The sequence below is a fragment of the Microplitis mediator genome, chromosome 4, assembly GCF_029852145.1.
Source record: "Microplitis mediator isolate UGA2020A chromosome 4, iyMicMedi2.1, whole genome shotgun sequence".
NCBI classification, from domain to species: Eukaryota; Metazoa; Arthropoda; class Insecta; order Hymenoptera; family Braconidae; genus Microplitis; species Microplitis mediator.
The window spans coordinates 559843-585665 of NC_079972.1; the positions used below are offsets into that span (position 1 = coordinate 559843).

Below are 25823 nucleotides of genomic sequence, written 5' to 3' on the forward strand. Positions count from 1 at the left end.
CCCTATGAAAATTGGCCTTGTTGATACTTAATTATAGTTTGTGAAAATGGGTTAAACATGTGTAAGAAATTTACGAATTTTCAAAATATGTTATTTTTCGAGTGTATATTAAATTTTGCATCGCTTTTGTAGCTATTATTATCACTTGAGGTTTTTCAATTTATTATCCAATTAAAACTCTACCGAACATCTGTATTGCGCTCATCTAAAGTAATTTTTATTTATTAAATTTAAATATTATTAATTTTCTCCAACTTCTATCAGCTTGGCCTCTTTTTTTATGGTTCGAGTAAACTAGTGGAAAATTTTATTTATTTTGTCGTGATCAAATATGAATAAAATTTCAAAAATCATTTAGTTTTCATTACTACGATGTAACAATTATCAGTATAAATTTTTAGTTTATCACTAGCCGTTTTTTTTTTCTTTTGTTTAGTAATGAAATATGTTTTGATTTTTTTCTATTATAATCTGATCGCCCTTTAGCTGTGTAATGTATGTGCATATGTATTTTGACGAACATGCAATGCAATGTATGTATATATTTATATGTATGTAACCACACTATTAATATGTAGTTAATTTTATGATACTGAAAGTAGCAGACATCAGACGATTATTTGATTTTCATAAACAAGTTACTTGTAAGTAAAATATAATTTTTCGAGTATAAACAAAAAGTTTTTTTTACAAGTATTTTATTTGTTTATTTAAAAAAAAAATTTGTTTAATGTCTGTTACTTTCAGTTTCATGTCAATTTTTTATATTTAACAAAAAATATTCTCATGACATCTCCAGCTCGACGGCGTATACACGAAAAGAAAGAATTTCTTGGCGCAAGAATTTTTTTGTTTTTAATTTATAATGCAAAAAATTTTTTGCGCCAAAAATCTTTTTTTTTCATGATACTGAAGTTAGCAGACGTCTAATAATTTTTGGATTTTTTTTTTGACGATGAAACATAAAAAAAAAATATTTGAAAAAATTGCACCTGTAGTTTTTTTAATTTTCTACATGTGCATATTTTTATATTATTTTTTTGCAGTTGATTTATTGCAAAACGAAAATTCAAAAATTTTTAAATGTCTGCTAATTTCAGGATCATTTTTTTTCTGTGTATTTATTTTTTGACTTTGCAAATAGTGATAGGAATTTTATTGATGTTACACGAAAGCTTTACTGAATTTATTTAATATTTTATTGAGAAAAGTTGATGCAGATCTATTATATAAATTTCTATTTATTTTTTTTTTGTTATAATGCAGTATTTACATCACGTTGGATACAGTTACAAATGTTACAATAGTTGAGTGTGAAACTCAAGTATTTTATGACCACGCTTGTACATATAAAAGTATCAATATGTGTATATTCAAATATATTTAGTGTGCTGTTTATTCTGAACAACAAGGGTAAGTTTTTAGTGTCACAGTTTTACAGTAACATTTCCACAAAATACTTTTTTTTTGACATTTATAGTAAAGCAGTAATCAAACTTATAGTGACTCAGAGAATTTTACAGTATTTTAAACACAAAAAATTTATAGGAAAATTACTATAATGATAGTAGCATGAGGACAGTATGGGAACTATTCCCATAATATTATAGGAATGATTCCCATAATGCAATTGGAATGGTTCGTATACCATGATGGGAATCATTCCCATAATATTATGGGAATAGTTCCCATACTATTATAGGAACCATTCCTATAATATTATGGGAATGGTTCCCATATTATCATGAAAAAATTAATTTAAAGAAGTGTGGTAATCACTTCTACAATACACAGAAATATTATTAAACATAAAAACAAAAATTCAAACATTGAAAAAAAAAATCGTATTTGGCAAAAAAACATTAAAATTTTTAACAGAAATTTTTTGTCAGCACAAAACATTCAAGAAAATTCAAATTTTGGGAAATTTCTACACTATTGTGCAAAAAAAAATTTTATGATATTATAGGGATCGTTCCCATAACATTATGGGAATAGTTCCCATAATATTATAGGAATAGTTTCTATACCAATATAGGAACCATTCCCATACTAGTATGGGAATGATTCCCATAATAGTATGGGAATGATTCCCATACCATTATGGGGATGGTTCCCATAATATATGGGAACCATTCCTATAGTAGTATAGGTACTATTCCTATACCATTATGGGAACCATTCCCATAATGCATAGGAAAACTTCCCATAATTTTCTTTCCGTGTAATTGATTATGCTAAATTATGATATTTAGTATAATTTTCGTAAAAAATAAAATTAAAAAATAATTATAATTAAAAGAAAGCTGGAAAAATGGGTTAGGTGCATTTGATTGTTCAATATACTTGCAATCACTTAGTAACATCAAATTATAAGCATGTTAGTTCTGTTAAATAAATTATCATTTATTTATTCAAATAAATCGCCATTGACAATAATAAAAACAGTCCATCTACTAAATTTATCCAAAATTTCATAAGCATTCAAATACATATCTATAATTATAATACAAAAAAAAATTCATTAGATGTTCTACATACACGGAGAGAAAAAAATACGTGTTTCTCTGTTATGTGCATAGGTATTTTTCCAATGATAACATAGGAAAATTTACTAAGCTAACATAGGAGCAATTCCTGTAAAACAGTAAAAATTCCAGATGAACATAGTAATTATTTATATTATGTTCCGCATAGGAATTTTTCCATCGTGATACAGTAAAAAAACCTATGTAATGTAGGAAAAGTATATATGTTTTTGTTGGCATTTCTCCTATGTGAACATACAGTCAGAACAAGTGATTCATACCGTCCATGGTTACAAGCGTACCAACTGATAAATCTATGATGCGATAACTCCTTGCAGTAGATTTCTTGCTAGCATAGTTATATGAAGGACATTTATCTTATAAGATAAATCCATGTTAAAACTTTTCTATGCAGAATATTTCTATTGCAGGACATCTCTATGTAAGACATATCTATGCAAGATAAATCTATATAGAACATTTCTGTTGCAGGACATCTTTATGCAAGATATCTCTATGCAGGATATTTCTATGCAGGATATCTCTATGTAGGATATCTCTATGCAGGACATTTCTATGTGGCAGATTTCTATGCTAGACAAATAAATGTCTAATTACATTTCTCCATAGTAAAATAACTTTAACACATAGATCTTAGTTTAAAAAAATAATAAATAGTGGAATATTTTTTTTTTTTTATTGAGGCTTAAATTTATGAAATCGATGATATTAATGATGAAAATTTAAGTCAAGAAGCGTGTATTTTTTTGAAAAAAATTAAAAAAAATTTTGAAAGTTGATCAAAATTGTCTCGTTGTCAATCGAGTAATTTAAAAAGTTACAACTCGTAAAAAAATTTTCGGATAATTCTTAAATATTCAAATAATTCGGGAATTCGAATTTCGAATTGAATAGTTATATTCGATTCGATTCGAACGCGATTCGCACATCCCTAGAATTCGTTTTATTACCTCATAATATTACCTTATAATATATATTATAATTTATAAACACATTGTTTATTTACTAAATTTATGAAAATATAACTATACGATTGAAACTAAAATTTTTGAAGTATGTGAGTTTAGAAAATTCTTTTCCAGCGTTAATGAATAATTGTATTTTTGTATATTTACTCTTGAAGCCATAGTTTTACATATATTTGTCCTACATACAAATGTCCTGCATAGAGATGTCTTGCATAGAGATCTCCTGAACACAGATATCCTACCAAAAACAGATTCTCTGTATAAAATCGCGCCAAGTACACGTTTAAAATTTTTTACAATTAAGACAAGATTCTTTTTACAAAAAAATGAATCAAATCGAAAAAATACCAAGTACCTAATATAATTCGAAATCATGGAAAACATTTTCATAGAATTGAACAAAAAATTGAAAAAAAAAAATTTCAATGTACTTGGTGTGCGTTACTGAATTTATTCAAGCAAAATTTTTAGAATTGATTTCGCATATAAATTATTTTCCAATAAAATTGAATGATATTCTTTTTTTCCAGTTTATAGGCACACCAAGTACATTGAAATTTTTTTTTTTCAATTTTTTGTTCAATTCTATGAAAATGTTTTCCATGATTTCGAATTATATTAGGTACTTGGTATTTTTTCGATTTGATTCATTTTTTTGTAAAAAGAATCTTGTCTTAATTGTAAAAAATTTTAAACGTGTACTTGGCGCGATTTTATACAGAGAATCTGTTTTTGGTAGGATTTGTCTTTTTTTTGTCGTATTGATTGAGAATGATTTTAATCTACACTATTAGAAATCGAGTTATAATTTAAGACACGTGAGCCTATATTGTTTATAGTATTATTTTGTAGAAACAATAAAATTGTTTGTTAACAACTATAGTAATTTTGTACTGCTAAATATCATAATCTGATTAATCAATTTTTATAAAACAAGGAGCTGCAGTTGTTTAACGACAGTTCCCTTTAAAGTTAACGTCAAATATATACGTCAACGTCGGACTTTTTCCCTAATAGCACAGTTTGCTTGAGCAAAAGCTTACTGTACAAAAGTTTCGTTGAATTTTTCGTCAAATTTCCGTCACTTTCGGACTTTTCCGTTTTTGACGACAATTTATACACAACTTGCTATACAATTTGAGGTAAATTTACTACCCGAATTAGAATGCAAATTCACTTCAAAAGGTGACTAGAAAAAAATTTTTCGTCAATTTTCAGGCAAATTTTTGCATCAATTTATTGTTAATTTGACTTAAAAAATTGTAAAGTAATTTTTTACCGTAAAATTGTAGACAATTTTATGTATAAATTTGCTTACCGTCTGAAGTGGTATGAATGAACATTACCGACTTTTTTGTGTAGTCAAAATTTACCTCTAAATTGAGGAAAAATTAACCGCAAATTTTTCTTTCCAACTTTTGCTGTCAAATCGTCGGCAAATTCGGACAAAAAATTTCAGGCAATTTCAATGTCAAATTACAGTCAATTTCAAGCTAAAGTGGCTATTAGGGTTACTGTCAGGCAATGACGTTAAGTTGATTAAAAGTTTCATTTTAACCCTGAAAGCCACCTGAACCGCAAGTTAATTTCAAGCTACTGCCGTATTCTGAAGCCAACTTAAAAAAGAAAGCATTATCCAGCCAAGCTTGCCAGAAACTTTTTCGTTAAGGTAGCCGAAAATGTTTCACTGCAGAACTTACTGAGTAAGGTGTGGCTATCAGGGTAATTGTTGTCAAAAATGGAAAAGCCTCAAGTTGACGGATATTTCACAAAAAATTCAAGGAAGTGGTTACGTCCTCAGTGGCCTCAAGTGCCTCCATCTGTCAATCAATTAGTTAACTTGAAAAACATAAATAGCTTGTATACAAGCTGTCGTCAGTAACGAAAATGCCTGAAATTGACAGATATTTGACGAAAAATTCAAGAAAACTTTTGTTCTAGTTTTGCTGTCAAATTGTCGGCAAATTCGGACAGCAAACTTTAGTAATTTTAATTGTCAAATTTCCTGAAATTCGCTGCCCAAATTTGTCGACAATTTGACAGCAAAAGTTGAAAATATAAATTTGCGGTTAATTTTTCTTCAATTTAAAGGTACCCTGATAGCCAAGTTGGCCGCAACTTGTCGACGACCTACTGCCGCAACCTGTCGCCAGATTGGCCGCAAAAGTTAGCATTTCCATAAGTTGTCGGCAACTTTCCGAGGAACTTGTCGACAACTCTCAGCTTGTGTAACTGTTGCCGACAACTTGTCTACAAGTTGCTCAGAAACTTGGTGACAGGTTGCGGCAGTAGATTGTCGCCAAGTTTTTGAGTAACTTGTAGCCAACATGTAGTCAACAGTTACACGAGCTGAAAGTTGTCAACAACTTGTCGTCAAGTTGGTTGCAACTCAGGTACACCAACTTTCTGATTAGAAACTCTGGCTATCAGGGATAACTTTTTACGAAAAAAAAAGTCGTTAATGTTCATTCTTACCATTTGAGAAGGTGAGCGAATTTATTCATGAAATTGTCTACAATTTCATGGTAAAAAAATACTTATCAATTTTTCCAGTCAAATTAACAATAAATTGACAAAATTTGCCTGAAAATTGACAACTTTTTTCTAGTTAACTTTTGAAGTGAATTTGCATTTTAGTTCGGGTAGTAAATTTACATCAAATTCAATAGCAAGTTGCTCACAAATTGACGTAAAAAATGGAAAAGTCTAAAGTTGACGAAAATTTGACGAAAAATTCAAGGAAACTTTTGTAAAGTAAACTGTTGCTAAAGCAAACTGTGCAATAGCACACTTTTTATAGGGTATATTTCTATACTAAATCTTACTGACCCTAATAGCACACCCTAATAGCCACTTTAGCTTGAAATTGAAGTACCTCGACATTGAAATTGCCTGAAATTTGCTGCCCAAATTTGCAGACAATTTGACAGCAAAAGTTGGAAAAACAAATTTGCGGTTAATTTTTGCTCAATTTAGAGGTAAATTTTTACTAGAAAAAAAAAGTCGGTAATGTTCATTCTTACTATTTCAGAAGGTAAGCAAATTTATACATAAAAATGTCTACAATTTGGGGGTGAAAAAATACTTTATAAGTCAAATTAACAATAAATTGATGTAAAACTGCCTGAAAAATTTTGTTTAGTCAGCTTTTGAAGTGAATTTGCATTCTAATTCGGGTAGTAAATTTACGTCAAATTGTACTGCAAGTTGTATAGACATTTTATGTATAATTTGCTTATCATCTGAAATGCAAAGAACGAACGTTACCAACAATTATTTTCTATAAAAAATTACCTCTAAATCGAGCAAAAATTAACCGCAAATTTTTCTTTTCAACTTTTACTGTTAAATTATTGGCAAATTCGGGCAGGTAATTTTAATGATGTCAAGTTACAGTCAATTTCAAGCTAAAGTAGCGATTAGGATTTGGAGAAAAATTTAAGGAAACTTTTGTAAGTAAACTTTTGCTAAGGCAAATTGTGCTATTACCCTGATAGCCACCCTAACCGTAAGTTAACTACAAGCTATTGCCGTATTCTATAGGTAACTTAAAGGAAAGTGTTGGAGGGCAAGTAGGTTATCTTCAAATTGACAGTAAATAGTCTGTTAAGTTGAATTCACTTTGACTACAAGTATTACTGTCAGACATTGACGCTAAGTTAATTGAAAGTTTCATTTCAAGTTGACGACAAGTTTTTCTGTCAAATTACATCGAAGCCACTGCCGTATTTTGAAGCCAACTCAATGGAAAGTATTATATCCAGCTAAGGTTTGCCAGAAACTTTCTCGTTGAGTTAGCCGAAAGTGTTGCTCTGTAGACCTTACTGAGTAATGTGTGGCTATCAGGGTAGGGTTGATGCAAACTTGATGTAAACTTACCGTTAATTTCAAGTTAAACTTTCAATAAGCTTAACCCTAATAGCCACTTTAGCAGTTCGGCAAAAATGTGCCACGGCTTGTCTAGGGGAAATATGTACGTTTCCCTAGACAAGCCGTGGCACATTTTCACCGAGCCACTTTAGCTTGAAATTGCCTGAAATTTGCTGCCTGAATTCATCGACAATTTAACAGTAAAAAGTTGGAAAGAAAAATTTGCGGTTAATTTTTGCTAAATTTAGAGGTAATTTTTTACTAGAAAAAAAAAAGTCGCTAATGTTCGTTCTTATCATTTCAGAAGGAAAGCAAATTTATACATGAATATGTCTACAATTTGAGGGAAAAAAAAATCTTAACAATTTTTGAGTCAAATTAACAATAAATTGATGTAAAACTTTGCCTCAAAATTGACGAAAAATTTTTTCTAGTCAGCTTTGGAAGTGAATTTGCATTCTAATTCGGGTAGTAAATTTACGTCATATTGTACAGCAAGTTGTATAGACATTTTATGTATAATTTGCTTATCATCTGAAATGCAAAGAACGAACGTTACCAACAATTATTTTCTATAAAAAATTACCTCTAAATCGAGCAAAAATTAACCGCAAATTTTTCTTTTCAACTTTTACTGTTAAATTATTGGCAAATTCGGGCAGGTAATTTCAATGATGTCAAGTTACAGTCAATTTCAAGCTAAAGTGGCTATTAGAGGAGTTAATTTGCAGTGGAGGTGACTATCCGGGTAAATTTCATATCAAACTATAGTAAAAAATATAGACTGGAGCTCCACTGGTGGCGAAAAAATTAATTATTGCTATAGAAAAACATATATCATTTACTGAATCATGGCATTTCTTATAAGTTTTTATTCTCTGGCAGTGCCCTTTTCGCATGAAAAAAATTGTAAAATTATTAAAAATGGGGGTGCTATAGTATATGCTGGCCTAATTTCATTATTTAAATTAGTTCTCATTACTAAAATGGGTAAAGTTTCATAATTTTATGACGAACAATCAATCATCTTTCGACTGAAAAAGGAATTTTCTAAAAATATTGTTTTTTAAAAAAGTTTTTAAAAATTGGAGCTAAATACCGTTCGGTCTACGGTATAGAGACACGGCAGGCTCGCGCCATGACACTTCACACATATACATGTGTGTTTAAACGTGTACTTGGCGCGAGACACTACCGTGTCTCCTGATCTTACATAGATATGTCCTGCATAGAAATATTCTGCATCGAATAATTTTGACATCGAAATATCTTGTAATATAATTGTTCTTAATTATAATTATGCCGACTCAGAAATTTACTACAGAGAGATATCCAAGGATAGAAATTTCTTGCATAGAGTTTTCTGTTGGTACGCTTGTAACCATGGACGGTATGAATCACTTGTTCTGACTGTAACAATTATACCCATGTTCAACATAAGTATAATTTCTATCTTAACATCGGAAAATTTCCAATGATACATAGGAATTATCCGTACATAAATATAGGTCAAATTCCTTTGTTATTATAAAAATAAATGCTATGTTGATATAGGACTAATAATTATATTATTAACAATTTATCAGTGATAATTTTATTTTAGAATCATGAAACAGATTTTAGATTTGAGTCACTACCCCTGATAGCCAGAGTTTCTGATCAGAAAGTTGGTGTACATGAGTTGCGACCAACTTGACGATAAGTTCTCGACAACTTTCAGCTTGAGTGACTGTTGACCACAAGCTGCTCAAAAACTTGGCGACAATCTGCTGCCGTAACCTGTCGCAAAGTTTCTGAGCAACTTGTAGAGAACTTGTGGTTAACAGTTACTCAAGCTGAAAGTTGTTGACACGTTTCTCGGAAAGTTGCCGTCAACTTATCGAAGTGCTAACTTTTGCCGCCAGCTTGGCTATCAGGGACCCTGTTTAAAAAATCCGATAGACTCTTATAGCTGTATGTATAAGACCCTATACTTAACTATAGCACTTCTCATAAAACTCACTTATTCTTATAAAATTTCTCTAGGAATTTATGAGAACCTATTGGATTCTATGAGATTTTCTAAATAGGGTACTTAGCAGTCATAATAAATGCGTAATAATTAATTTTCCGCTTAAAAAAAACTAATAATTTTCGAATGTAAGAAGACATGAATTTTTTTTATACCAACAAAAATTTTTTTTTTCAAAATTCGAGCTTTTTTTTAAACTGACAAAAAAATTTTTTTCAAAATTTGAATTTCTTTTATTATGAAAAGAAATATTTGGCATACAGAACTTTTTTTAGGTAAAAAAAAATTAATTATAGTGTAAAATCTTTTACTCGGAAGTTTTTGGGATTAAAATTTACATTCACTCTGCGATCACTCGGCAGGAAAAAAAACTTGAGGTTTTATTCCGTACGCACCCTGATTAAACAAAATGATTAAAAATGATTTAAAATGATTTGTTTTTTAATCATTTTAAATACTTTTTAATCCTTCAAATCATTTCTAATCCTGTTTCTTATGAACATTTAACGTGTGAAATCATTTTTAATCATTTTGTTTAATCAGGGCAAAGTATTTTATTTTTTCACTCCGGTACTCCGAGTGACGGAACTGGAAATCCATTCCGAATTTACTCCCAATTTTTTACATTGCAATATAGAAGAATAATATTATTCTTAACAATATTCTAAAAATTAAGAGAGATTATGAGAAAGGAGGAAAATCATTTAAATCCAACAAATATACATATCAAGTACTTTTTTTGATTCGTTATGCATGGAAATAATCATTATGTATTATAGGATTACTATGTTTTATAGGAATTGTTCTTGTTAACATAGGGATTATTACTAATATTATTTTACCATGTGGAACATAGATATAATGTTACCTATGTTACCTTAGGGATAGTTCCTATATTAACATTGGAGTTACTGCCATGTTATCCCCGATTAAGAAAAATTATTTGAAATGATTCAAAACAATTTGAAATGATATAAAACAATTTGATCTTGTAATCTCATCTTAATAGGGGTTATCAGATATTTTCGGCTGGGTTTTTTTCAGAAACAAAATCTCTCAATACAAAACGCAGACCGCACTTTGATGCATTACTGTCTAATCTAGCGAAGTGCGCTTTAATTGATTCATAATATTCGTTTTTTTAAGAGAAAAACTCGGCCAAAGTTTCCATTTACTGCACAAGTGCAACAAAGATAGTACCGTTCGTGGACTTGAGTGTAATAGAGATAAAAGTGCGAACCCCTGTTAAGGTACTTTTTTACCTAGATGAATACACTCAATTGCTATTGGAATGTACAGGGCCCTTTGCGAAAATTTTCAATAAACATTTTTGCTAAAAATTTATCAAAACACAAATATATAATTTAAATTTATATAGCGGATCCAAATTACGGTAAATACAGTGATTTACCGTAATTTACGGTGCCTAGCAGAATTACCGTAAATTACGGTAATCTACGGCAAATTACGGTAAATTTACCGTAGATTATGGCGCCTAGCAGAATTACCGTAAATTACGGCAATTTACCGTATTTGTCGTAGATTACCGTAATTTACCGTAGATTACCGTAATTTACGGTAATTCTGCAAGGCACCGTAAATTACGGTAAATTACGGTAAATCACTGTATTTACCGTAATTCGCATCCGCTAGGGAGTTCAATGTTTGTATGTTTATTTTCACTTTTTCCATAATAATTATTACTGTTTTTTTTCTATAGGATGTATAGAAAGTGCAGAATTATAAACAGTATCCTACATGAAAAAAGGTTGAAAATAAAAATGAAAAATATGAGAAAATAAAAAATTTTTACATAATTTTTTTACAAGTACAGTCATTGAAATTCAGTAAAGATTTTACTCTTCATTGTATTATTGTGTAATAATTATCGAAATTGTATTAGAAAATTTATAAAAATCATGACTGATATCTCTATTCAAGATTTGCACGATTTGCTAGTTTATTTTTCAAAAAATACGTACAAAGCCAAAGATGCAGATTGCACGGTAATTATCAAAAAGTACTTCCCTGATTAAAAACTCTGATTGAATCTAATTCAAAATTTCTAATCGGATTTAATCGGAAATTTCTGATTGACTTTCGATCGGAAAGTTTATTTGAAAAAATGATCGATGAAAATTATTATTTTTCTATTGAATCTGATTGAAAAAATTCAATCGGATTTAATTGGAAAATAATAAATATTTTTGTCCGATTTTATCGAATTGGAATTCAATTAGTTAGTTTCTCTGATTAAAAACTCTGATTGAATTTGATTGGAAAATTCTAATCTGGTTTCATCGGAAATTTCCGATTGACTGTCAATCTAATCAGTTGTAATCGGTTTTAATCGAAAAAAATCGGAGAGTTAATCGGAAAAAAATAAATATCTTTTTCCAATTGAATACAATTGGAATTCAAACAGATACACTGATAGAAAATTTATATTGACTCAAGAAATATTTTCTTGAGCCAAGAATTTATTTCTGAAGAAAACCAGTTGTCTTGCTTCAAGAAATTCTTGTCTTGATTTAGATTTTCTTGGCTCTATAGATTTTGTATCTTCGATGGATAACTCTCGTGTCTTGACCCGAAACTATATTATCTTCAATCGATACTATCGAATTCTTCAATCAAGACCACTTGTCTTCAACTAAAAATGTCGTATTATTATTTTAAGAACTTTAAATTTTTGGTTCAAGTAATAATTCCTTGATAGAAGATGTTTTTAAAGTAATGAAAAAAAAAATTTTTTTTTAAGTAAATTTCTACTTTAACATATCTGAAGTAAATGAATGTAGTCCTAAAAAATCACTTTAAAACTTTTTATTTTTAAAATAAAAAAAAAAGTTTTTTTTCAAGCTGAGTAAATTGATATCTTGATTTAAAAATCGCGCCACTCTCGAAACGAGTCGGTAATGTCTGAAACCTAGATTTTGCCTATCTTAATCCAAGAGCAAGAAATTCTTGAACGAAATATGTCAGAATTTTGTTTCAAAACAAAAAAGGCTTCATCGAAAAATCAAATTCTCAAACAAAGAATTTTTTTTCTCTATCCGAGAATTTCAATTTTTTGGTTCAAGGACTTATTTCTTGAATTAAAACAATTGAAAATTTTGAAACAAGAACCACATTTTGAAGAAAAAATTTTTCTTGAATCAAGATAGTTTTTCTATCAGTGTAGTTGAAACGCTCCCATGCACTTCTGATTGAATTTTTTAATTTGATATAAATCTGATTGAGTTTCAATGAGTTCAATCGGAGTTTTTAATCAGAGTTAAACCTTGAATAACATTAACATGAATAATTTTTGCAGGGCCAAACAATTATGCAACAATGTCTTTTACTAGTTGATTTAGATTACACCCATTCAGTAATCAACAATGTCGCTGGGGATCTTAGTGCCCATTATCCAAGCCATTTAATTATTCTTGAAAATGAAAAGCGAAGAAATCCCTACAAATGTGATACACCGCCGCAACTGCCACGTACAACGGAAACTATTTATGAAAATACATATGATACAAATAAGTTGAAGGATTTAATTAAAAATGCTAGATTTGCTAGATGTCGTTCACGATTTCCACTGCCCGTGATACTTTATAAGGGTAGATTTATTTGTAGATCAGCAACATTATCTGGAGGTCCTGAAATTTATGGAAGGTCAGGATTAAATTATTTATTTGCTGGGAATGAATCTGCAAATGCTTTTCATCAACGAATCGATGAGGCCGGATGTAGTGATTCTGCACTAAGTGATTGGCAATTATTTGATAAAGTTAGGAATCAAGATATAAAACTGTTAAAAGCTCTTAATGTTGGTAATATAATCGACTTTATGGTTGAGAAGAAAAAAGTCAAATTCGGAATGAAGTCAGTATTCAATTTTTTAAAAATAAAATATGTAACCAAATATGCATATAAAAATTTTCTCCACTTTTTTTTATTTTGATTCGGGTATATATTTTAGTTATGAATCAGGAAACAGCTAAAAAATTTAACCATTCTATTATTTTTTTTTTTATTTTATAGGGCCGGATAGCTCAACTGGTAGAGCACTCGGCGCGTTACCGAATTGGTCTGGGTTCGATTCCCAGTTCGGACTATCTATATTTTTCTCAATTTATCTATAAATTGTCTTATTGAGAGGTTTGCATGTTTTAGGTTTCCACTATATAAAGTGGTCCACCATTTTATATAGTGGAAACCTAAAACATGCAAACCTCTCAATAAGACAATTTATAGATAAATTGAGAAAAATATAGATAGTCCGAACTGGGAATCGAACCCAGACCAATTCGGTAACGCGCCGAGTGCTCTACCAGTTGAGCTATCCGGCCCTATACTATATTCCGTTCAATTTGATCTATAACTTATCTATAAAATTTAACCATTAAAATTTTAATGAAGCAATTACATATTTTTTAAAGTAATAAACAAAAAAATTATTAAAAGTTAATTAAATTTTAAAATTACAAAAATGGTAAATATTTACCATTTGAGATACTTACAAAACATTTTTAAATACAAACTTTTTTTATAAAATTTTGGGGATACCCATTTGCCCCCCGCCTCTAATTTTATGATACTTTCCTTCAAAATAGTAACGTATGTAAAAGATAATACTTAATGTTTTAACTAAGTAAAAACACGAATTCTTAGGGAAAGTTCAAGTAAGGCAACATGTATGTACCAATATATATCTGAATCAAAAATAAATTTTCGATAAATTTTTAAATGCTTATTTGATGCACAATTTTGATATGGTTCTAAAATGTCGATTTTTTTCAGTGTAACTTCATCAGAAAAAGTAGATAAAGAAAAAAGATATGCTGATTTTACCATAATTTCACTGCCATATCCTGGATGCGAATTTTTCAAAGAATTTCGAGAAAATGATTATCAAGCAAAAGGTTTAGTTTTCGATTGGTCTCAAACGCATGTTGATGCTCAAATTGGTGTTCCGGAAGATGTAATATCTACTCAATTGAAAATAAATTGGGATCAATATCAAGTATGGGATTTAGTTAAATTGACGCAAAATTATTTCAAACTCATATTGAACTATCTCAGTGATAGTAGCAATGGAATGTTAATTCATTGTATATCTGGTGAGTTTTTAAAGATTAAACTAGAAAATTTTATAATTATTATCAATTATTAGTGAATGTTTTCAGGATGGGACCGAACTCCTCTATTTGTGTCATTATTGAGGATAAGTCTGTGGGCAGATGGCGCAATTCACACGTCTTTAAGCGCCTCCCAAATTTTATACTTTACAATCGCGTACGACTGGTTGTTATTCGGTCATGATTTGCAAGACCGACTCAGTAAAGGCGAAGAAATATTTTTTTTTTGTTTTTTTTTTTTAAAGCATATTCAAGATGAAGAATTTAGTATTACTCATAGGCATGCAAGGGCTCGACATTCAGTACACTGTCACGATAGTGATCCTCAACTCGACAACGTAATGTTTGAAACTGAGTCAGTTGTGACATTAAGTTCAGTTAGCTCTAATATGAGTTTAAATAGTTGGTGTAGCTCTTTCAGCCAAAATAGTAGAGATAGTCAGGAAAACAATCCACCTACAGTATTTCCTTGCTCTTCCATGGACACTCAAGATGACAGTCATAGTAATGGGTAAGTCATTCAAATTCTCTCCTTGTTTTTTCATTTACTAAAATAAAAGCACCAATTATTGACGGGGGTCCAATTATTGATGCCCTATCCTATTTTAGAACATATTTAATTACCTAATATATTAATAATGATCGTATACATTTTTAAACAATTTATATAATTTAAGAAATTGAAAAAAAATTATTGTTAGTGAAAAATATTAAAAATTCATTAATAAAAAAAATAAAATTCATTCGAGTCTATCGAAACAGCTTGTGAGCGTCAATTTTCTTAACTATTGCGGTTAGAAAAGCAGTCTTTTGAAACGATGATTTTTAATTATTTTTTCCATCTATTCACATCAACCTTTTTTTCATAAATAAATAAAATATAAAAAATTAACAATATCATATATTTACAGTAAAATTATATGCTTTTTAATTTTAAAATAGTGGATGTCAATAATTAGTACATAATATTGAAGTTGTATCTCATATTGACAGGTCAGTAGACAGCGCCATAACGTCTTTTTTTTCAAACATAAATCCATTAAAAACTTAAACCATAATATTCGAGAACCAACGCTGTCATGTGTATAATTTTAAATTGTTATTAAAAAAATGATTACTTGATTTTTATTTAATTAAAAAACTTTTTTATTAGTTTCTTGTTTAAAATAAAGGTAAGTGAAAAACATTATTAAATAAATATTTATTTAATTAAATTAAAAATTAACCTCACTTTCAAAAAGTAAATATAAAGTACAACAGATCAGTGACGCATGTGCATTAAGGGTGTCAATAATTGGAGCAACAGCATGTCAATAGTTAGATCAGTCAGGTTTTTAACCTGTCAATAATTGGTGTATCCGGGTACCTTGTTTTATGGCTTTAAATTAATTAGTAAATGTAATTTATTATTATAAAAAATTATGGATTTGTTTAGTTAAAAGACTAAATAAGACAATGTTAAAATTAAAATTCAATAATATTAATCGTTAATATGTGTAAAAAAATGGAATTACAATCTTGTCTCTTACAGTGTCAATAATTGGTGCTTTTACCTTACAATATTATTTAAATTTTTCTAAATATCCGTAAAAAAATATTTTTAAAAAATTTCATAAAATTTTATGGACAATTAATTAATTAACGTAACGGGACCGGAAGAGTCCACCTCTGTTTGACGGGAGGTTGTTTCCTCACCCTTTTGAGTATACACGCGCTGCGGACATCCACATCTTCCACCTAGACGACACTCTTAGTCGAAAAATATAATCAAGTGACGACTAAGGTGGACCGGAGGTATAATCAAAAATCCTTATTTCGCGTGGTATCTAACCACAGCCACCACGAGTCCTAACTTTCTCGGGCCAAACACTGTTCCCATCTCAGGAAATAAAGAGACTCTGGTCACAATGGGCTTGGAAAGGCCCCCCGTGGTACCAGACTCCCAGCGCTGGTTAACATGGTTGCCTAGGATTTGCAACTTTTCCCCATACCCTCTCTAAAGGGCTTTCTCCACTTTTTAACTTTCGGGTTCCCAACAAGCTATTATTTGCTTGTTCATCCCCTGATAGATTTTCTACTTTCCCGAGCAAGTCACACCCTAATTATTCAAGCCAAATCACAGTAAAAGGGAGCTCGGGAAAATTTTATGGACAGTAATTACTTTTAAAAAAAAAGTCTGGGCGTCGGTTGGCCCTGCGGCCCAGCCCCAAAACATCCCGCTGTTTTCGACCTCTTCGAGCAGTTATTTTTTTATGAGCTTTTCAGGCTTTAGGAAGTTCCATTTTATGCTAGAGTCTGAAAAGTTGAGAATCGAAAATCATGAATGAAGAAGCGGTTTTCAAATTTTTATTCCCGATTATGTTCAATGAAATAAATGTATTGAGGCAGAAATCAATGTCAGTGATCAAAATCAAGATTTTTATGAGTTTTGACTTAGGTCAGAGCAATAATATTTGAAATATCCGAGAAAAATATTACAAACTGGGTTTTTTCAATTTTTTAATAAAAATATTATTTAAACTAAAGAACAAGTTAGATGACATTGTATGATAATTGAAAGAGACTATAAAGAGGAAGAGTTATAGTTGAGAGAATATAGTTACATTTGTTTTTATTACGTCACAATGGTCGAGATTGTAGGCATTTTCATTACGTTTTGACAAATAATTTGTTACCAGTCGGTAATCGGCCATTTAGGGTTCGGATTTTAGGCATGATAAAACGTGCGCATGAGTTGAATAAACTTGTATAAAATGTCAACAAAATATTATCATTAGCACTGATTTTTAATATTATCAAATTTTACAAAGCTCCTTAAAATTTTGCAAAACTAAATCAAATTTTATAAAATTCCATGAAATTTAAAAAAACTACAAAAATTTTAATAAAATCATCTTCTTCAATACTGGTGTTACGTCCTGGTTGATGTTTTGGCGCTGGCGTAGTTGAGCGGTCGATTTAAATTGGACGTGATGAAAACTTACATATAATTATAAATAATAATTAATTATGGGTTGAACAGCCACACTGTTAAAAATTTCCATTGTAATTTTACAAGAAATGTATTGGAAGCTAATAGGCAAAACATTTATTTAAAATTACAATTCGGTATAGTAATTTTACAAAACTTTTATTTTTCTATCTGTTTTGTAATATTCAAAGTAATTATAGTAATATTACAAAACATATATGGCTCTACGAGGTTATTAATTTCACAAAACGGATTTGTAATTTTACAAATATTTTCAGATCGGTTTAGTTTGTAAAATTACAATATTTTGCTTGAATTTTACAAATATTTTCAGATCGGTTTAGTTTGTAAAATTACAATATTTTGCTTGAATTTTACAAATATTTTCAGATCGGTTTAGTTTGTAAAATTACAATATTTTGCTTGAATTTTACGAAACAAATAATATTTTTTTTGTCAAGTAATTTTTTAATCTAGTATTGCAATTTTACAAAACTTATTAGGTTCAATTAGTTTAGTGATTTTGTAAAACGGTTTTGTGATTTTACAAATATTTTCAGATCGGTTTAGTTTGTAAAATTATATTTTTCTTGAATTTCACGAAACGTACATTTTTTGAAGGGTATCTTGCTAGTAAAGTATTCTTATTTTGTAAAACCGTTTTGTGTAATTATTATTTAAAATAAATACAAAGAAAAAAGTTTCATTTAATTACTATACCTGATTTGAGTTTGGCTAAATATTCTGTCTATTAACTTCCAATACATTTTTTTTGTAAAATCATCATCTCAATTTCTAATAGTATACAGAAAACATTTTAAAAATTTAACAAATGTTCAAGCTATTATATTTTTTATTGCGTATTGTACACGATAAATCAACGAGTGCATACTGAATGCTGTATATCTAATTTAATTTCTCTAATGGAAGAAAAAGTAGAATTTTTTTTATGTTGATAATTTATTAATTAGTTAAAATTGGCGTCCAAAAATTTCAAGCTAGTACAATTGAATAACTGTAAAAAATATAGACAAATTAGTAATGGTCAAAATTCAAAGAAATAAAAAGTTCGATGGTTTGTTCTATGGTTATGGAGGTATTTATTATTTATAGATATATAAACTTTTATAGAATATAACATTTATGGTCAAAAAGATGCTTCATAAAAATGCCAAGACACCCACAAAATTGTTCAAATACTTTGAAGTATTTTAAATCTGCATTTAGTTCAATTAAGATTAAATTAGTGGTCCTGGTACTCTGGTTCTCAAATATTTTCCGAAATTCTTGAATAAAAAAAAAGAAAATTATTTTATTAGAAAATTATTTTTTGATGAAATAAAAAAAAAAATTTTTAACTTTTACCTGATTATAAAAATTTTCTAGCGGGTGAGCTCATATAAAAAAATTGTATAATACTTTATGTATTATTATGATTTGGTTTTATAACGTATTATAAAACTTTATAATGCCTGAAAAAAAAATACAAATTAATTTTTATAAACATTTTGAAAAATTCTCAGCTTTAATTAAAAAAAAATAGTTTATTTTAATTTTGTTAAGAATTATGAATTTATGAAATTCTATAGAATTTTATACTTAAATTGATTTTTTTTTAATTTTCACTTCAGAATTTTTTTTATTTTATTTTTTATTTTAACAATATCAATTTCATAAAAAATTACTTTTTCATAAAAATTATAAAAAAAAAAGTTTCAGCTTTAATTTACAAATAAGAAATCTTATTTATCTTGATAACTTAAAAGTTACGAATTTTCAACTGCCTTTTTAATTTTTAACATCAAAAATAATATTTTAATACAAAATTATGATAAAAATTTTGAAAAAAATTCTAGAAATAAATTGTGATAATAAGAATGTCATTCAATTCTACATCAAAAAAATTAATGAAAATTAATTTAGAAGATATTTGATAATTTGAAAAAATTTTTTGTCAAGTCAATTATGGCAAAAAAAAATTATAAAAAAAAATTGATGTGTAGAAATTTTAAAAAATTAAAGATGCAATTTTTTAAAAATAATTTTCTAGTAAAGATTTATTTGTTGAAAAAAACTAAAAAATAATCAAGTGACTGCAAGCTTTAATGTCATAAAAAATTATAACAACTATGAATGCAATTAAAAAAAAGAATGATTTTTTCATGACAATTTATTAAATAAAAAAAATTCTGAAAATTGATAGCTATCAACTAATTTTAGTTTCATTCATTTTACTACAAACTTTCAATTGTTTAAAATTTCAATTTAACATACAGGCTTATTTTCAAGAAATTACAATAAATTTAAAAAAAAATTATTTTTAAAATGATACATAGCAAAAGAAAGAAAATAATAGTAGTAATTATTACCTTATCATTAAGTATACCTCCTCTCCTGATTTTTCACCGTTGGTCACTTTTTATTTTTTTAAGTTATATTGTGTATATACAAGTACATACAGACACTACACTTCCTATTTACAGTTTGTATTTTTAATTAACATACGCATTAATAATTATTTCAACTTAATAAATTTTTGATTAATTATTTTTTAATAATAATACGTTATACGATAAATGACGACCACATTCAGTGGTTCAGTAGCTAGATGTTTAATGTAGAACGGATACTCGGTAAATAACAACACAAAGGGTAAATGTGGCGGGCTACTGAGTAACTCCACCGACACCCAAAACAAAGACAAGTTCAAGCTTGTGACACGGAAAATATGTATCCCATGCCTGATATATATATAGGTATACCAATGGTATGCTTAGTGTGAGACTAAGAATACTGAGCCAACATAAAATACATATATATGTATATACATATAAATGCGTATACATGTATATATACTTATGTGTGTGCACATCGATTATATTAAAAATTTTTAGCCATTTTATCTATAAACAAATATTAATAAAGAATTTTAGTGATAAATAAAAATAAACTTTTCTTTAAAAAAGTGGATTTTTTGTATTCATTACAACTAAGTAAAAATATTATCTAATTGACTTTTAGATTTTTAATTTTTATAAATAATACTTTTATTAAAAATTAGATTAAGAAATAATAAATAATTTTTTTTTTAATAGTTTGAATTATTATGAATTTTCATCAGAAAAATTTTTTTTTAATATTAATATTTTTCAAAAAAAAAAAAATAAAAAAAAATAGTTCTAATGATATTGATAGTTCCTGCAAACATTAAAAATTGATGTTATAAACAAATGAGCATTAAAGAATAACTTTGTTATCGTAATAGTTAAAACTTTTATGAATAATTATTTCGGGAAATTTTTTAATAATGTAATTTCAGATGAAATAAAGTTTTTTAACATTTAATTTTATTACTTTCTTCTCGATTATCATTAAAACATACATATAAGTTGAAAAAAATTCATTTTTTCGAAATTAACTTTTTTTTAAGCTATAAAATTGAAAATTTTATTTATTTGAATAAAAATTGTAAAAAATTTTTTTTTAATACGCTGATTTTTTTTTTACATGTAAAAAGATTAAATATCTTTAATAAAAAAAAAAATAAATTTTAAAAAATGTTAATAATTGACTGAAATAGGTCATTTGTTAATAAGCGTTCGTGTGCCAGCGATTAATTTTTAATTAATAAATTAATATCTTGGTAAATATTTGACATAGAGACATGAACTTTGGCTCATTTTATTCGCTGTTCTATTCTTTAAAAATTAAATGCTACGTGTCTTGATAAATTGTCAATAGTTTTTAAGATATTTTAATTCAAAGTATTCCATAAAATGACTAATTTTTAAAACAATGGAGAGCGGCCAAATTTTTTAAGTCAACTTTTTTATTTACGTTTTTCCGAGTATTTAAAACAAAATTTTAAATCGGTCCGCGGGACCGAAGACACGCCAGCAAAACTTAAGTATTCCTTCTGTGGACTGGACTATATATGTACCACTTGGCGGCGGAAGCTAACTCAAAAAAGAGTGAGACAAATCGAGTTCCGCAAAATAGATGATGAAAAAGGATGTAATACATATACATATTTATTTAAAAAAGGTTTTAAAAATCGTTGTTTCATAAATTATAATACTTTCTTGTGATTTAACATAAAACTATAGTGAATCAAATTCGAGACCATGTTTGTAAAACTGAAAAGTATTGTTTTTAAAATTAGAAAACGGTGTAGTAGACTTACATTCCGTGTAATATAATTAAAATTGTCTGGTAACATTACAATGCATTGTGTAATTTGACAATGAAAATTGTAAAAATAAAAAAAAGCTTTTTAATTTTTTTATGAGGTTATTGTAATATAAATTACAATATTTTTTTGTGATTTTACATACCATTATGTCGAATCAAATTACAAACAATGTTTGTAAAATTAAAAAGCTATTTCTTGAAAATTGACAAACGGTCTTGTAATTTTACAATGCGTTTTAGGTTTATACATGAACATTGTAAAATTACAATACATCTTAGTAGATTTCCTGACAAGTGTTGGAAAATTACATGAATTGTATTTTATTTTGCATTGCTAGACACTGATTTGTAATTTTACTCATCACTTGTTTTCTAATTTTATTGTAATTTTACAAAAATTTTTAACAGTGCACCATTTGGTGGTTGAAATAAACTGGTTATATTTATATGTTATTAAATATATTATCTGGATCTGTTTTATTCAATGAATAAAGTGATAGTTGGAGAATTTGTGAAATGTACAATTCTGGTATTATAATATTGTTAAGTTATTCTTAATAATAGCTTTGAGAATGTGAGAACGAAGTTGAGGTTTTAATATTGAGCCTGACTGCTCTCTATGATTCTATAATTCAGACTGGCTTCTCTTGATCGAGAAAAACTAGAGTAACTCTTATCAATACGTTTGGGCATCAGACCCGCGCATCGAGTCATATGGAGGGGTCATTCGAGATAACGCATGTTCTCGAATGATCCATTCTAATATTTATTGGAAATACTTAGTTCTCACGATCTCTCCACTTTTGTTACTAACAAATGAGTTACTTATCTATTACCAAAAGCTATCTTAAACAAAATAGATATTTGTGCAGCTGCACGTCTCGAGGATTAACTCGAGGTGTCAGCGCTTATTTATATTTGATAAAATATAGAAAAATAAGTTTATCAACTATTACTCATATCCTTAACGTTCAAATGTCTTAAATAATATTATTCTATTATTATATTATATTATTTTATATGATTAATTAAATATTATTAGAATTACTAGATTATCGATATTCGATATAATTAGTTAGGTTTCAGGTCGGTAATTAAGGAAGTAAAAGCCTACGTCATCTGCCATACAGGCTGGGACGTAACACTGGATTGAAATTTATGAGTTACTATCAAAATTTATAGAATTTTACAAAATTTTATGAAATAAATTGAATTTGCATATAATTTGAGAGATCAAGTTTTATAAACTTGTATAAATTTTATATCTTAAAATTTTCTAATACTATGTTAAACATTCCAGAAGTTTTTACAATTACCTTGAACTTTACGAAACTTTATAAAATTGTTTTAAAAGATTTTTCCTCGGGTACTATTTAAATAAACTTGTATTACATTTGTTTGTATGTATATTATATTTTATAACTGAATTAACCTATGATTTAAATGTTGGGTAGGAATGTGGTGCCATGGACATTTTACAATTCCCAAAATAAAGAAAGTGTTGGTCACGGTTCATGTTCGCCTTTGCTATCAAATAGCCGAACATCTCCCGTAGCTGTTCCTATTCCTGGCCGCTTTCGACAACGTAACGAATCTTCGTCTTCCGCTGGTTCGTGGCAAATGATTTCAGGAACTGGTAGTTTACGTGGGTCAACAACTTCAAATTGTGCACTACCGGAATTGTTATCTACTTCTGCATTAGCTTGTAAATCGCATTGCATTACTTGTTCTGGTCAAAACTCTCAGGAATCGAGTGTAACAGTTATTGAAGATGATCTAGCTACGTCATCAGCACAGTAACGTTTCATTATTTTTTTTCTCTGACAAAATCCTAGTGCATCCGATTTACCGTAAATTTACAGTGAATTCATTATATTTTACATAAAAATTACAGTAATTACTGCAAGTTCGCCCTAATTTACGGTAAATTAGTCATAACTTACCACGATTTTCGGCGATTTACGGCGGGTTGTCTATTTCCGGTGAATTTGCTTACATTTTTACGGTGGATCGGATGCGTTAGAAAAAATAACATTTAATTACTGTTATATTTTGAAATGATTATTTTAGATCACGTAAAGATAGACTACACAGTGTACGCACATTGTTCTACAACGTTTATAGTCATACAGTTGGATTTAGAATGAAAGATAATTCAGAATCGAGTGGCTTCGGTCAATTATTGGGGAATTTTGCTGAAAAAGTAGGAATATCAGTGCAACGTACAACATTGTGACCTTAAATCATAGTTAACAAACGATATATAACGATATAATTAAAGTTATACTAACTTAAATTGATTGAACTGATTTACATTAAATTTTTCACAATTACTCTGTGAGAGATAAATGAAAATAAATTTTCCATGGGAATAAAATGCAATTTTATAAATATTATGTATACGTGTACAATAAAATAAACTTAATATTTTTCATATAAATTTTTGTGTAAAATTATAATTATTGTTCTGTTTAGAAAAACAAAAATCTGATTTCATTAAAATCAAAGATAATGTGTATAAAATCGTTTATTTGTAACACAAAGTATTTGTAACACAAAGCCCCAAAATTTCTCGCTGTTTTCGAGCTCCTTCAGCTCGAAAAAATTGTTGCGAGTACATTTTCGCTAAGGCGGTAATCGACGCGTTTTATTAAATTCTAGAGCTGTTTAGATTTTGAAGTCGATCGTTTAAGACGTTTCTGAGAAATCAATAAAAAACTAGAAAAAAATTTTTTTTTTCGTAATTCGTCAATATTTTCGAGTCTACATCAGTGCAGCCAGATCGTGGACGAAAAGTTCCCCTTCTTTCGCACCATTTTAGCATCACTCACAGCTTAAACGGTGCTTGGGAAGGGGAACTTTTCGTCCGCGATCTGGCTGCACTGGTCTACATGATCAAATGATCTGAAATTTCCAGAAAAGTTAATGGCCAACAAGCTCTTTCGATTGCCGCCTTAACCATTCAAATCGGTTCATCAGTTAAAAAGATACAAAGAGTTTACACACACATTTCATAAGAAATCATAAGGAATCAAAAACGAGATAAAATAAGAATTTTTTGACTTTTTTTTTTTTACGTTTTTTGGAAAATTGTTTTTTTTTCTCTTTACCTTACATTTACTGAATAACTGACGCAAAAATGAAAGAAAATCCGAAAAAAATTAATTGTTTCATTTTGGTAATGATTACACAAATTAAGGAACAAAACTTGTTCCTTCAATTGTTTTGTAAAACTTTGAGCAATCGGCCCGGACAAACCGTTCAATGGATCAATCTGAAAATTTCCAGGGTTTTTGGGGGAACATTAAGCTGTAAAATCACCTGGCAACATTGACCTTTCCATCAATATTTGCAAAGTAGCGATGAGTTGACTAAAAACCAGAAAATGGCCATTTTTTGTGGGTTTTTAAAATTGATATCAAGGATGAAAAAAAATTTCTTTTTCAAAATCAAAAATGGAGCTTGTGGGGAATTTATCCAAGTTTTTTAAACTACCCTTAAAATTACTGTGTGACTATTAGTTGCTGAGATATCGATAATCAAAGACAAAAGGATCCTTTTTCATTCGAAGGCTGATATCTCAGCAGCAAATTGTTGTCCAGAAAAACAAAATAAAGCAAATTGTAGCTGAATAAATTTCCTAAACGAGCCATAGATTGATTTTTTTGAAAAAAATTTTCCCGGCCCCGTAGACCCAAAAAACAAAACCAAAAAATTTAGAAAAATTTTGTCTCGACCTTTTTCTTATGATTCCGCAAAAACCGTGGCTCAAAAAATTATTTTGCTGAAAGATAACTAGAGATAAACTAGATAAACTAGAGATTTCAAGCTTCAATTTGCTTTTTTGATTTTTTCGATACGATCATTTTTCACAAAAATACAGCCTTCCAAAAATTTATAAAATTTTCTTGCTCCCTTAATCTTTGTGAGGAGTGTAGTTGAATTAATTTTTTAGATCTCAAGTGATCTCTGGCCTTTGAAGCTAGAACTGACTGCATGTGATATTGTACCTCTAGATTGTTCTCTGCTGACATATTTTTGATAATGTCTGCGACTTTGGACTGTCATAAAAGGTATCCTATGCTCTTTTCTATGACATAATCTACCTCTATGCTAAATTTCACTAGAATCCCT

General features: G+C 28.6%; 1 protein-coding gene and 1 long non-coding RNA gene across 4 annotated transcripts; one reads left to right on the top strand and one right to left on the bottom strand.

Annotated features, from left to right (window-relative positions):
- The first annotated feature begins 20 nt into the window (after nt 1–20).
- On the top strand, nt 21–24130 carry LOC130666543 (myotubularin-related protein 14). 3 transcript variants are annotated; one of them, XM_057467656.1, is made up of 8 exons: nt 21–210; nt 1267–1413; nt 11119–11404; nt 12715–13271; nt 14190–14509; nt 14576–15038; nt 23144–23485; nt 23760–24130. In XM_057467656.1, the coding sequence occupies exons 3-8, from the start codon at nt 11318–11320 to the stop codon at nt 23923–23925; spliced, it is 1935 nt and encodes a 644-aa protein (XP_057323639.1). In that variant the 5' UTR covers nt 21–210; nt 1267–1413; nt 11119–11317; the 3' UTR covers nt 23926–24130. The 3 variants fall into 3 exon arrangements, with proteins under 3 accessions (XP_057323639.1, XP_057323640.1, XP_057323641.1); XM_057467657.1 differs by lacking the exon at nt 21–210 and adding an exon at nt 384–533; XM_057467658.1 differs by lacking the exon at nt 21–210 and adding an exon at nt 575–644.
- Nucleotides 18234–20203, bottom strand: LOC130666544 (uncharacterized). The gene is made up of 3 exons (XR_008989695.1): nt 19868–20203; nt 18864–18970; nt 18234–18784 (listed from the first exon to the last, which is right to left on the bottom strand). It is a non-coding gene; the product is annotated as an uncharacterized LOC130666544 (long non-coding RNA).
- Nucleotides 24131–25823: the final 1693 nt, after the last annotated feature.

Excerpts from the sequence above, each read along its gene's own strand:
- LOC130666543 (XM_057467656.1), top strand. The coding sequence starts at position 11,318 with ATGACTGATATCTCTATTCAAGATTTGCACGATTTGCTAGTTTATTTT. Across the intron at positions 11,405-12,714 it reads CCAAAGATGCAGATTGCACG|GGCCAAACAATTATGCAACA; the intron begins GTAATTATCAAA and ends TAATTTTTGCAG. Across the intron at positions 15,039-23,143 it reads GATGACAGTCATAGTAATGG|GAATGTGGTGCCATGGACAT; the intron begins GTAAGTCATTCA and ends AATGTTGGGTAG.